We start from the raw sequence: 13,931 nt of genomic DNA, 5'->3' as shown, positions 1-13,931 counted from the left end.
GAGATAGACCCGCCCCTGGTCTAGAGAGATGCCAAGCATATATCGTAAGGTATGTATTTCTTTATTACTCCTATTTGACTATTTAATGCCCTATTAAATGCCTATTAAATGCCTATTAAAGGGGTCCATTTAATGCTCTATTTTATGCCCGTTTCTGTCCATTTCTATCTATTTCTATCTTATGAAATTGGTATTGGCCATCACGCCACTCCGGCCAGGGGGTTCCCGCTATATGATTTTATGGAGTACGGAAGTACTAACTTGACTACGGAGTACGGATGTACGTATTAACTATATTGAATAGGTAAGACTGTACTCTTTCTTGAAAAGCATTTACCTATCTTGTACGGAGTACGGGGTAAAATATTTCTAATGTATCATTCCAGTGTTTTTGACCTAACTATGTGTACATGAACTCCCGATACACCCTGATAATGATATCCCATACGCAAAACCTTGATCAATAAGAATAAAAAAGTACAAAAACCCCTTAATTGTCGTACAAGTTAGGATCACCACGATCCCCAATGTTGATGAAATCTTTCGGGGCCCGGTTGCCACTGGGTGAGACTTCACGTTGGGACTTGGATGGTCGGTTGTGCACACGTTTCCCGGCTTCATTTCGGAATACTTTGACCGGTTTCTCGCTGCCTTCGACGTGCTCGCTGAAGTGAGCATCGTTGATGCTGCTCAACAGGGTCCGCTCCCGCTTAAACTTGCGCTTAGTAAAGTCCAATTTACCAAGAGCCCCTGTCAGGCCATCTGTGCTGTCAGTGACACTGGGGTACTTTCCGCTCATCCAAGGATGCTCCAGACACTCATCCACCGTGATTCTCTTGTCGACGTCCACGGTAAGCATCCTGTCGATTAGGTCCAGAGCGGGATCGCCAACAGAGTCCCAGTACGGTGACGGGTAGTCAAACTTGCCCATCTTGATCTGTTGGGCGAGGGTCAATGGGTTATCTGGAGTGTTCAACTCATCCGAGAACGGCGGGAAGCCACAGAGACAGATGTAGAGAACAACACCAAGGGACCATACATCCACAGCCTTGGTGTATTTTCGGTGGCGGGTATCTTGTAAGATCTCCGGGGCAACGTCTGCGAAATTAGTATTCACACTGAGGTTTCAAGATCTCATACTTTGTGACTTACAACTTGGTGTACCACAGCTGGAAAAGAATAAATGTTAGCGATCATTCACATTGACATGGACGAGGGGTTCACCTACAGGGTCGTCGTGAAAGATTCTTCCCCAATAATTTTAGCCAGCCCAAAGTCACCCAATTTCACATTCAAATCCCTGTCTGCGACCAGAATATTTTCTGGCTTGATATCTCGATGCACAATTCCTCGTTCGTGCTGATGATACGTTAGCTGACCCAGTACTGTAGATGTGTGGACTTTTGATATGCATACTAGATATTTCAATCCTTCAAACAGTTGGCGGAACACACCGCGAGTTTCATTCTCGGTCATTTTCTGATTTTTCACAATCCAGTTGAACAGTTCTCCCTCGGGTGCCAATTCAAGTACCAAATAAGCGCCATCACTTTCATCAAAGGGTTCCTTGAGACACAGTAGATTCGGGTGATGAACGCCCATCAACAACGCAATCTCTTGTTGCAGAGCATTGTCGTTTTGTGATTTTTGCGAGTCACCGAGGCGTCTTTCGAAGACTTTGACTGCATACTTGTCTCCGGTAGATCGTTCAGCACACAGATAAACGGTTGCAAAGTGACCTTTGCCGAGCTGCTTGAGAATCCGGTATTGCTGACGGAAACCATTCGTTTCCCGAGTACGAGGGTAGCGGAAGACAAATCGAGCTTCATTCAGAATCGAAACTTCATCGCCGTCCTCCAGTTCTCGGTGCTTGTTACGCCCAACAATGGCATCATTAACAAATGTTCCATTGCTAGAGAGGTCTTCCAGCACAGCAACCATATCGCCTTTCTTCTTTTCAGCAAAAATGAGGAAGTGCCGGTTTGAAATTGTGGGAATTTCAAGGACGCGATCTGACTATGGTCAGAACAAACACTCGATAACCATCAAGCTATCACTTACCACACTCAGGATGACGGCCGACCAAAAAGCCACCTGGCGATTTGGCACTCTTGGAATTTTGGGCCTTCTTCCCCTTGGATTTGGCAGTATCATCACCATTATCGCAACCATCGCGCTTCCTCAGCACAAGTGGGCCATTTCCGTTCTCATCCAGTGGTAGCAGGTAGCCCCAGACCCCTTCCGCGTCCTCATCCTTCACATCGTCTGCGAATGCTCTGGGGGGATACACGAACTGTGAAAGCGCCTGGGTATCCTCGAACACTGGCGAGGAAATCGCGTGTGTCAATTCGGGTTGGGATGAGATTTGTTGATGGCTGTGGGGGCTTTCAGGGGGTGTGACAGTAAGCTCGTTCCGAGTTTCTGTAGCGGTTGATTGAGGACCGGTGACTGGGGTTGGCAAGTAGTCCAAGTCGACTGGTGTGTCTTGTTGGACTTGATTCGAGATTCTTTGAGAGCGTCGAGGTTTCTTTTGGTCTTGTGAATCCGCATCAACTGTAGCCTATAGTAACCCTTGTAAGCAAAGGAGTGGCGTTCAATTGAAATAAAACGTACCCTTCCTCGTTTGAGCGAGCTTTTCTCACGGGGGGCCATAACACAGGGCTGTTATTATGCGCGACTGGAGAGGGTTCCAGACCAATTAGCGATAGCTATCGGTCAAGTCAACAATGGTAGGAACGTCAATACAGAGAGCTTTTTTTTTTAATTCTGTGAAGAATATACAAAGATAAAAAAAAGGAATAATGAAGAATATGTGGGAGAATAGTTCTATACCTGGGGGGAAAAAGAGGTCTGGAGAAAGCTCCCCTATGACTCTCCGCCTCAAAGACTGGCAAGGGCAAGTACGATCTATGTTTAGGCATATCCATATATATTGATGTAAACTTGAATCTATAAATACTATATATAATATAACACAGAGTATAAGAGAAGTATCATGTCAATAAATAATACTGGTCGGACCTTCGTGTCTCAAAACACGTGCCCCTGACCTCATCCTCCAGGTTTCCCCATTCCGCAAACTTAGGCCCTTAGGTTCTTCACAATGGACGGGTATGTGATATTATTCAGTGTTTGTGCATCATGCTAATGGATAATCAAAGCCTCTCAGGTGGAATTAGACGTCTCGCTTTCCAAAAGCTCGCTGCTTTGGCAGTTGAGGCGCCTGCCCGCAATGGAGATGGATCCGAGCTCGCTCGTCTCGCGGAGCAGTCCCAATCGACTTCGGAGCCTGATGGTGCTCTAACGGGAGTCTTGAGGCAACAGGCCCCGACATCCCAGGTTCCAATGGTGCGTCTCTTTCTTTGCTGCTGATCCCCCCGGTAGTGTGTAGTGAGTACAGGCTAATGTTTGGACAGGGAATCCGCGAACTAGATGTCCTCCTGGCCCTATGCAAGGCGGCCTCTTCGGTGAACGATCCAGAAAATGCTACTCAATTGGCACTACAACTCTCTCGATACCTGCCGGAATCCCACAGCCAGCTATTTCGGTCCTCGCCCTTCCTCCATGGTGTAAAGCCGTCGCCCTGGGAGACTCTCACGAACAACCTGACTCTCGCGCTTTTGTCGTTGGGAACCAAGTATCCAGATTTGCGACAGACAGCCCTCGAGGCTGTGGATGGATATCTAAATAACTGCGCCGAGGCTATCAGTGCGGTCACACCTTTCCAATACTCTAGATCCGAGGCGGGGCGACAGGGTGTTATACATGAATCTGTTGCTGTTTTGTCAATCGCCGTTTCCCTTGTTGGATTTATGGAAGCCTCCGCGGAATACACTTCTATCTGGCATGCGAGCCAAAAGTTACATATTGTCGATCATCTGCGTGCGATGCTGTCCGAGCCTTTCCTAATCGCAGTTGAGACGGCTTCGTCCACCCTCCGCAATGCAAACGTCGCGGAGCATGCTTTCAAAGACTGGAGAAAATACACCCGCCGATATGCTGCTCATGGTCGCCCGTTAAGTGCTATGCTTGTGCAAGAAGGATATATGCGCTTTGTGAAATCATGCGCAGCCTCTCTGATCGGGTTCCAGCACCTGACCGATGAGCAACTCTTGGATGACTACATGACTGGCGTTGGTATTGCCAAGAGTTATGACGAAGCGGATATTTCCCTGGTCGAGCGCGTCACGGATATCATTAGTGAGGAAATCCACTTGCTAGAGGATGGCTCCGACTACCTGCAAGTCGGGTCTCCTTGGCAGCAGCACCTTGCCTTTTCTGTTAAGGGACATGCCCTAGTGGGCTTTCTCAACTGCGTGATTCTTGGCGAAGATGCAGCCAACAACGAAGTACTGTTATCCTGGCTCGAGGATACACTGCTTGACTCCCAGCAGATGTCAAACGTGGAACTGTCTGTGACAGTTTTGAAGTGTACCGCTATTCTTGCAAGAATGTCTCCAAATGGTGCATCTATTGGGAGACGCTGCCTTTTGAGATTCCTGGCCCAGGGAGGTGTGTCGGCTCGCTCTACTGTTGCCGTCGCCTCTCGGTGCCTCGCCCAGATCCTGACTATTCTTTCCGAGGATGCTGTGATCACTACCCTTTATTCACTTGGTAATGCGCTAAGCCCGAGCACAAACGTAGATCAATCTAGCCAAGACCAACTCATTGGAGACCATACCGGGCCCGGGATGAACCTCGAGGCATACCCAAAAAATGAAAGTCAGACTTCGCTCTCGGCAAATGGCGAAGATGACACTATCACGTACAGGAATGTCATCCATGCTATCGTGACAGTTGCGACTAATTGCAACGATGGCAAAATCAGTGCATTGGCCCAGTCTATGCTTCTGCAAAAGATTGGCAAGCTCAATGTGGCAGTCGATGCCTTTATCATCCAGGAAACTGCCGTCCTTGCTTTGAGCGGTGGACAAGCCGAGTTCCAGCTTCTATTGAAGTTTTATGCACGTATATACCTTGATGGCGTCAACAAAGGGCTGAACACCGTCTCTGATGCTGTTCAATGTGCCATGGCTTACCTCTCGATTACGTTGGATCAGAAGTCGCCACTCCACAGGCTTTATCTGGTCCATTTGTTGGAGAGCATTATCAATAAGGGTGATGTGCCAGACCTTGAGTACGAGCGGCACAAGGAAATTATTTTTGCCGCGGATGATATCACTCCCCTATTGAAACCGCTAGCTTTGCTCGTGTCTTCCAACGGCGTTTCTACCGGGGCTTCCCGATCAGCCTTGGAGTATGATGAAGCCATTCTGACTCTGTTCCGAGATGCTTGGTTCAACATCGCTATCCATGGAATATCCCTCAGCTCTAGTGTTGCCCAACGGCATCAGAAGGAACTCCGCCTTCTCGCACATCATTCTCCTCCTTTGGTTGCTGAGAACCACATGGACTCTCTGGAGAGCGATGTGGAATTAAACACGGTGCTCAGACGCGGGATGGGACCGCAACGAGCCATGGAACAGAAAAGAGCTCTGATATCTGAACTCCCTGGCCGAGAATCCGATATCAAGAGATTGGACTATTCAAGAGCAGTGTTTCTTAACGCTGTGGTCTTGGTCGAGAGCCTCCGTGCCTCCTCAGGGGACTCTACCAAGACGCTCAGTTATTTCCTTGACCCGGCCTTGGCCACTCCGGAGATGGTCGCATGCATGAATGCTGTTGCAGACAAAGCGGTTACCTGTTATCTGTCTCTTACACTTTCTGGAGAGCACGATGACTTTTCGACCCCTTACCTGTCTAAGCAACTTGCCGGATTCCTGGTGGCGTGCTGTCATCGTATTGAAAGGGTTCAAAGTATTGCGACGCAATGTGCCGACAGAATCATTCGCGAATGCCCTTCTGCCTTGTGCGAAAAGCATTCCCTCTTTGCTTTGCTTGAGATTTTGACTGTCATGTGGTCTTCCTGTCTTCAAGGAGAACTCGATGAGTTTGAGTGGAAGCCATCCTTGGTGTCTCCCATGGGCATTGTCAAGGTCGAATTACCCGACAACTACGCGTTGAGAAGGGCGACTCTGAATCGGTTCCATGAACGAGCCAGGACCTGGGTGACAGCCGTCCTGAACATTGCCCCATTAGATGTCAAAGGGCTACTCCAGACCTACCTTTCCGAATATGACGACGATGGTGGCTATGGACACATTTCGATGGGACGTTCATTCGCTCTTGAAATGGGCTCCTATATCCCACAAAGTGACCCACGGCTTGGGTCAATCGATGGCCACGGTAGCAGAAACTTCAATGTCGCATCTGATTTCATGGCACTGTACACGACACGCCAGAAGTACCGACGTCCAGAGATACCTTCTCTCGGCGGGTTGAAAGGGGATAATTGTAGCGGCTATGTTGAACAGCCTCGTGTTACTATTTTGCCTGAGTCTGCTGATTCTTTGGAAGAGACCCTCTCTCGTCTATATAGACAAAGCATTGCTGGCGAGGAGATTCCCCTTGTAGAAGTCAGGGATGTCCTTCGGCAGGCCGCAGGACTTATTTGCAGCACCAGCAAGCCAAGACTCTCCGTGGTTCACTACTTGGTTGCATTGCCTTTCCAGATTTTCACCAAGGAGACAGTCAAGCTCGGTGTATCTCTCTGGCTTGGAGTAATCCACGAGAATCCAAGCACTGAGCCACGGATCCTATGCGAGGTGATCGAGGCTTGGGAGAGAAGCATGAAGCGCCGCAAAGGATTGTTCGATCCTACCTTTGAATACCTTGATCCACTGCATACTAAGATTGAACTTTTGCCAACTGATAAGGATCTTATGCTTCGCATGCAGCAAAGAGCCCAAGACACTCTCTCGCCTCACCTGCGAGTTCTTCATTTCTTTGAGAGCCATTTCAATGCAATCCGCCTAGGGAATCTGCAAGATCAACAGCTGTTTTGTCGCTTGATTGGCAGTACCGTTGTCGGACTCTCAAAGACCAAGGGCCATCCGTTGGCGAGAGAAATCCATTTCCGTATCGTGCTCCTTGGTCTCAAGGTTCTAAGACATCTCAGCCCCCGGAATAGTGGCGCATCTTGGAAACTCAAGGACCAGATTCTGTCTGCTGCTTTGAGTTGGTTTACGCACCCTCCAAGGTGGTCATTCGGAGGCAATCGGCTGCAGATCAAGGCAGAGGACAGAATTCTCAGCGAGGTGACCGAGGATTTACGAAGCGTTTCAGGTATTGCTGCTCATGCGCAAGGGCCATACAAGTCGTTGCAGGCCAAACAAGACCTGCTTCAAATACTCGTGGAGAACGAACGATCCCGCCTTCGGGTTTGGCTCTTCCCGCTGGACCCGGAGCGAAAGCACCACATGCCTTCGATTGGAGGCAAGCATCCCGATGAAAGCCCCGTATATTTACTTCGGCTTGCCTGGGCGGAAAATGCAGGGTTGGCTATTCAGATGGCTGCCCGGTTCCCTTCGCCCAAAATGCAAGCTGATGTTAGATCATTGATACTCAATTTCCCCGAAAAGGTCATTGAGGAGCCAAGCGCTCTGGAGACTATGTTTGACAACTGTCTGCCCGCTGATGTCGGTTCCCAGTTGAAGTACATGCTATACTGGGCCCCCGTTACTCCTACGGAGGCCATTACATACTTCATGCCCGCTTACGGCAACCACCCTTACATCTTGCAGTACGCGATGCGGGCGTTGGAGAGCTATTCGATGGATGTTCGGTTCTACTTTGTGCCACAACTCGTTCAGGCCCTGCGCTTCGATGCTCTGGGCTATGTAGACCGATACATCCTCGAAACAGCCAAGTTGTCTCAACTGTTTGCCCACCAGGTTATTTGGAACATGAAGGCCAACTCCTTCAAGGACGAGGATTCTCAAATCGTAAGTATTAACATTGCCGAAGCTTGATCACCGGTAGCTAACCTCCCGCCTTCACAGCCGGACCCTATCAAGGATACACTCGACCGTTTCCTAGATAACTTGATCTCAAGCTTCTCGGACGAGGAGCGTGCCTTCTATGAGAGAGAATTTTCGTTCTTCAATGAAGTCACAGGTGTCTCTGGCAAACTTCGCCCCTATATCAAAAGGAGTAAACCCGAGAAGAAGGAAAAGATTGAGGAAGAGTTGCGTAAGATCAAGGTGGAAGTTGGAGTGTACCTCCCCAGCAACCCTGACGGTGTGGTCGTTGGTATCGACCGCAAGTCTGGTAAGCCCTTGCAAAGTCACGCAAAGGCGCCTTATATGGCGACCTTCCGAATCCAGAAGACAAGGCCACGATTGATTGAAAAGGCTGAAGCTAACGCCAGTGACCACCACCACCACCACCACCACCACCAGCACCAACGCCAATTGACGAATCATTCCGAGCCTGAGCAGGAAACCTATGAAGTTTGGCAGTCAGCTATCTTCAAGGTCGGTGACGACTGTCGTCAGGACATGCTTGCCCTGCAGATGATCGCGGCCTTCAGGAGCATCTTCACCAGTATTGGTTTAGATGTTTGGGTCTACCCTTACCGGGTCACTTCGACCGCACCTGGCTGTGGTGTGATTGATGTGCTTCCCAACTCCATTTCTCGAGACATGCTCGGCCGCGAGGCCGTCAACGGGCTATATGACTACTTCGTGTCGAAATACGGAGGAGAGGACTCTATCCGATTCCAAGAAGCGCGCACCAACTTCGTCAAGAGTATGGCCGCCTACTCGGTCATCTCTTACCTGCTGCAATTCAAGGACCGACACAACGGAAACATCATGATTGATGACGCCGGCCATATCATCCACATTGACTTCGGATTCTGCTTCGATATTGCGCCTGGTGGAGTGCGATTCGAGCGCGCGCCGTTCAAGTTGACCTCCGAGATGGTCGCTGTCATGAGTGGAACCCATGACCCAGCCCATCACCAGGGCGGCAGCTCGGGTATCAACCTGCCCGGCAGCTCCCACAACCCGACCAACACACAGCCATACCGGTGGTTCGAGTCGTTGGTGGTGAAGGCATTCCTTGCATCTCGCCCTTATAGCACGAAGCTGGCCCATATTGTCTCCCTCATGCTTGACAGTGGTCTTCCGTGCTTCAAGCCCGAGACTCTGAAGAATTTCCGTGAGCGGTTTGTGTTGGACAAGAGCGAACGCGATGCGGCCGAGTACATGCGAGAACTTGTGCGCAAGTCATACATGAGTGTATCGACTAAGGGTTATGATCAGTTCCAACTGATGACGAACGGTATTCCTTACTGAGAGTAAACACCTTTTATAGGTCATTTGCTTTTCTATAGAATTTAATTTAAGATGATATCTTTCTACTTCCCATTTTACCAGGTATAATCAGTTTAATTCCACATATATATCCAATGATTCTGTCTCTACTCTGTCGGAATTCTTTCGATATAAAGTATTGACGTCACGACTTCGTCGGCACGACAACACGGACCGGGTTCCCCGGACATATACCACGGACTTCAATTTTGTTATACTTGTTAGTATAGTCTACATGGTAAATAGGATGGAATAGAGACAAATTTTGATGAAAACCCCATTGGAAATCAAAATATCACATATAGACACCGCCAATAATATCTTATACTTCAATTGACACAGGGTGGCGCATTAAATGCATGACGATCTACATACTAGGTCTGAGAACTGTTCCGGAAGTGGCAATATGACGATGCAAAGACACTCGACCTAGGTCAGGCCTTTATAATGTGCAAGACACAGCCTTGGGCACGAGTTCCGAGCCTCCAATGCCAAACCCTTCTTCTTAACCAACCCAGACCTGGATTAACACATGAGATTGAATCTTCTATATATTGTAGATACACCTCCAATCTCCCATCTTCAGGATGAAAATTCCATTCCTCAGCAAGTCCAAGTCTCCGCCATTGACGGACTTGTCGGGGGAATCGGCGGTGGCGGATCGCGAGAGCGAGAAGAGAGGTATCACCATGGATGAGTCGCATGTGCCATGGGTGACTTGGAGGTCTCTGTTACTAGGCGCCTTTGTCTCGATTGGTGGTATCATTTTTGGATATGACACTGGCCAGATCTCGGGCTTTTTGGAGATGAGAAACTTCAAGCAGCGGTTTGCGCAGCTGAAGCCTGATGGGACATATCACTTTAACAATGTCCGATCTGGATTGATTGTTTCCCTGGTGAGTGGATATCGTTGCATGTCTTTTGAAAGGCCAAATCGAAAAAAGTGCCGTGAATGGAAATCTAACGCCTTCCAGCTCTCCATCGGTACATTGATAGGAGCTCTCCTCGCCGGACCATTGACCGATCGAATTGGCCGAAAATGGTCCATCTTCTTCTGGTGTATCATCCTCCACGTCGGACTGATCATCCAGATATCCTCGCCAGCAGGAAAATGGTACCAGTTCATGATGGGACGATTCGTAACCGGATTTGGCGTAGGAGCCTGCTCACTGCTGGTGCCCATGTACCAGGGTGAGGTTGCACCACGACATATCCGAGGAGCGATGGTGTGGTAAGTAATAATCCAACTTTCAACATTTGCAGTACACATAACCCTAACACAACTCCCAGCTCCTACCAATTATTCGTAACACTGGGCATCTTCATCGCATACTGCATCAACTTCGGCACAGAGAGCATGGATAGCACCGCATCGTGGCGAATCCCACTCGGTATCACGTTCCTGTGGGGTCTCGTCCTTGGAATCGGCATCCTCCTCTTCCCGGAAAGCCCTCGCTTCGACTACCGGAATGGCCGCGTGGACCGCGCCCGACGCACCATGTCAAAACTGTACGGCATACCCGAGAATCACCGGGTGATCTTGCATGAGATTGCCGAGATCCAGGAACAGCTGGATGCCGAGAAGGGGGCGCGAGGCGGGCTCCGCGGTTGGTTTGAAATGTTCAAGGCGCCACGCATGATGTATCGCATCATCCTTGGCGTTGTGCTTCAAGCTCTGCAGCAGCTGACGGGTGCCAACTACTTCTTCTACTACGTGAGTAATTTTTTTTTTCGAAAGCGCGAATTTAAAACACGTCGAGCTTGGACTAATATGATCCAGGGAACGGTGATCTTCAACGGAGCGGGAATCAGTAACACATACGTGACGCAGATGATCTTGGGCGGAGTGAATTTCGGTACCACATTCGGCGGACTATACGTGATCGAGCACTTTGGACGACGCAAATCTCTGATTGCCGGCGGTATCTGGATGTTCATCTGCTTCATGGTGTTTGCGTCTGTGGGCCACTTCTCGCTTGACGTGAAGAACCCGCCGAACACGCCCGGAGCGGGCAAAGCGATGGTTGTATTTGCGTGTCTGTTCATCACCGGGTTTGCCATGACATGGGGCCCAATGGTGTGGGCGATTGTGGCCGAGCTATACCCATCACGGTACCGGGCGCGTGCTATGGCGATGGCGACTGCGTCGAACTGGCTGTGGAATTTCCTGATTGGATTCTTCACGCCGTTTATTACTGGCGATATCGACTTTGCATATGGATATGTGTTTGCCGGGTGTTTGTTTTTCGCGGTGATTATTGTCTACTTCTTCGTCATCGAGGGTAAGGACAAGACGCTTGAGGAGATGGATATGATGTATATCATGCGTGTGCCACCGTGGAAGAGCAGCAAGTGGAAGCCGCCGGAGCCGGAGAATCGGCTCACAACCGATCAGCTTCTGGATCGGAAGGTTGCGAAGAAGTATAACAAGGAAGAGGAGAGTTCGGCCAGTAAGAAGGCTGCGGAGGTGCCTGGGCATTCACATGCTGAGACTGCAGATGATGCTGCTGGGACTGGACCTTCTTCGCATTTCTCTTGAGGGTTGAAGTTGAGTGACCTTGGGGGTGACACGAAGAGCTGAAGTGGTGGGCCATATATAGACCGAAGGGGGGAGCGGAAGTTTTTTTTTTGATGTGATATTGGGGGTAATGAACATACGGGGAAAGTTCAGTGTATATACATATATGTACTGAAAAGAATATAGAGATATAGACTTCAAAATACAATTCATAGTCCAATAACCAGTGAATAGAGGGTGTCAATTTGGGAGTCATAAGAATAAAATCATCACCAGGATGGGTAAGGAAAAAGACCCAAAAACACATGAAAACGCCGATCCCAGAGCTGGAAAAAAAATTTGATCGTCCTCCATGAATCATTTTGATACATATTCCACCTATTTGCAGAAAGAGGAAAGAACTGGGAAGACACATCGAGAGGATGGAGACCCAGAATTGATACCAGCCTGTTGAGACTTTTTGGCGTCGAATGCAGAAAAAGTAAAAGTAGAAAAAAAAGAAACCAGAGAGGTCCAGTAGCACTGATCAGGATATACTTCCCTTGGAAAGTGAGAATTAATCTCTAGTCCATGAAGTCACCTCTCAATATCTTCTCCTGAAAGAAATCCGGCTTGTTCTGCTTAGGCTGACGGGGCATTTCTCGGCTAGGCTGTTCCATAGACGCGATGGAAGCGGCACGCTGATGGTGACCGGAACGCTGGGCTGCCTGCGGGGAGACAGGGCCGCCGATGGAAGGGGCACGCTCGGCACGAGAGCGGAGGGCCTCTGACCAGTTAAAGCCTTCGCCTAAGGGTCGGCGTGATGCGTTAGATCTCTCATCCAGAGGAGACGTTGAAGTACTTGCGGAAGATCGGGTAGCAGCGAGGGCTGAGCCGGCCGGAGGGGAACGGCGCGGGCCTACAGCAGATGGAGGGGGTAATTTCTACCATTGCCTATGCTTCCTGCACGAGCATCACGCAGGGCCTGTGCACCAAAGGAGACGCGTCTCCCAAACTGCGAGTTGGGCGAAGTTCCTGTTCCTTGATCGTCCTCGAAGGCATCTTCGGCTGGAACATTGGAGCCCATTGAGCTGGATAGGCTACCTCGACGGAAGTTGCGGTTGCCACCGAAGGCGGACGTCTGGGTGGGGGAACCGGAAAGGCCTAGCGTTGTAATTGACAACCGACGCTGGTTAGACTGTTGAGTTGTAGCGTGGGTGTTGGATGGGTTGCTCGGCTTGGAGAAGATGTCGGCGATGGAACCACGACGTGGACGGTTCTCCGCATTTGGGACCGAGATGGGGGAGGTACGATCGTTAGACATTGTTCAGATGAAGGAGGGTCTGAGCTAATAGCAGGAAGATTCGGACGGACTAGCCGCCCTTCTCATAGAATAGAAGATTGGAGATTAGAGCAAGATCCAAGGAGAGTGGTATGATCTCAACTTGGAGGAAGGTGGGAGGAATGGCGAGGATATTGAAGGAATTGAAATATTTAAAGAGTTCAGAAAAGAAGAAAGAAGGGTCTAGAGGAGGAGTTAGAAATTCGAATTTAGGTAGAGAGAGAGAGAGAGAAGAGAAGAAAAAGAAAAGTGGGAAATACTGAGGTTCGGTAGAAGAAAGCTAAGCATCACATTATCTGGGGAAAGTGGCGCTAAGTGGAGAGCGTCCACGTGATATTTAGGTATTTGGTCCATTTGATTATATAATCTATTTTAATTGGTTCGATGGTTTAGTCTAGCCATTATGATTGGTCAAATGCTTGAGTGATTTCAAGGTTGAAGGAATGTGTAACCTCTTGAATATCGGTACACTATAAGCTTATATAAGGCTATATAAGGCTATATATGGGTGGTATATAGGATATATATATATCATGATTTCTATCCTCAAATTCATTTTACAATATATAACAAACATAATCAAGCTGTTTACAAGACGGGGGTATCGTGTAGAATACAAACGCCAATCCCTGCAGAAAAGAGGGGAAGCATGCTCGTAGCCCAAAGAGAGGTAAATATGTAAAATATAGACGTACATCGTGTATTGCTCGTTTCCCATAAAGTGTAAAGTGTTATATGTGCTGGATATCTGAGTTTCTGGACACTGAACCAGAAATCCCAATCCTTATTTTGTTGAAATCCCCTCCTCTGTCGGTATCTGCCATTATAGGACAGGAAACAGGCTGCAGGTTGATACACAGACAAGAGACAGAGC

At 48.9% G+C, this 13,931-nt stretch overlaps 4 protein-coding genes across 4 annotated transcripts; 2 read left to right on the top strand and 2 right to left on the bottom strand.

Annotated features, from left to right (window-relative positions):
* Positions 1 to 490: 490 nt before the first annotated feature.
* On the bottom strand, positions 491 to 2,652 carry N7517_004115 (uncharacterized protein; the record flags this gene model as incomplete). Its single annotated transcript, XM_056721845.1, has 6 exons — positions 491 to 1,098; positions 1,153 to 1,169; positions 1,229 to 1,359; positions 1,417 to 2,012; positions 2,062 to 2,560; positions 2,614 to 2,652. 6 exons carry the CDS (start codon positions 2,650 to 2,652, stop codon positions 491 to 493), a joined length of 1,890 nt encoding a protein of 629 aa, XP_056578095.1.
* A 451-nt stretch (positions 2,653 to 3,103) lies between these two features.
* On the top strand, positions 3,104 to 9,200 carry stt4 (1-phosphatidylinositol 4-kinase STT4; the record flags this gene model as incomplete). Its single annotated transcript, XM_056721844.1, has 4 exons — positions 3,104 to 3,111; positions 3,162 to 3,348; positions 3,417 to 7,844; positions 7,902 to 9,200. The coding sequence occupies 4 exons, from the start codon at positions 3,104 to 3,106 to the stop codon at positions 9,198 to 9,200; spliced, it is 5,922 nt and encodes a 1,973-aa protein (XP_056578094.1).
* Positions 9,201 to 9,805: 605 nt separating this feature from the next.
* Positions 9,806 to 11,757, top strand: N7517_004113 (sugar porter family MFS transporter; the record flags this gene model as incomplete). The annotated part of the gene is made up of 4 exons (XM_056721843.1): positions 9,806 to 10,114; positions 10,193 to 10,449; positions 10,509 to 10,932; positions 10,999 to 11,757. 4 exons carry the CDS (start codon positions 9,806 to 9,808, stop codon positions 11,755 to 11,757), a joined length of 1,749 nt encoding a protein of 582 aa, XP_056578093.1.
* A 542-nt stretch (positions 11,758 to 12,299) lies between these two features.
* Positions 12,300 to 13,039, bottom strand: N7517_004112 (uncharacterized protein; the record flags this gene model as incomplete). The annotated part of the gene is made up of 2 exons (XM_056721842.1): positions 12,300 to 12,523; positions 12,664 to 13,039. 2 exons carry the CDS (start codon positions 13,037 to 13,039, stop codon positions 12,300 to 12,302), a joined length of 600 nt encoding a protein of 199 aa, XP_056578092.1.
* Between the last annotated feature and the right edge of the window lie 892 nt (positions 13,040 to 13,931).

The sequence above is a fragment of the Penicillium concentricum genome, assembly GCF_028827145.1.
Source record: "Penicillium concentricum strain IBT 3081 chromosome Unknown utg000002l_segment0_segment0, whole genome shotgun sequence".
Lineage (NCBI taxonomy): Eukaryota > Fungi > Ascomycota > Eurotiomycetes > Eurotiales > Aspergillaceae > Penicillium > Penicillium concentricum.
This window is presented reverse-complemented; position numbering and strand designations above follow the sequence as displayed.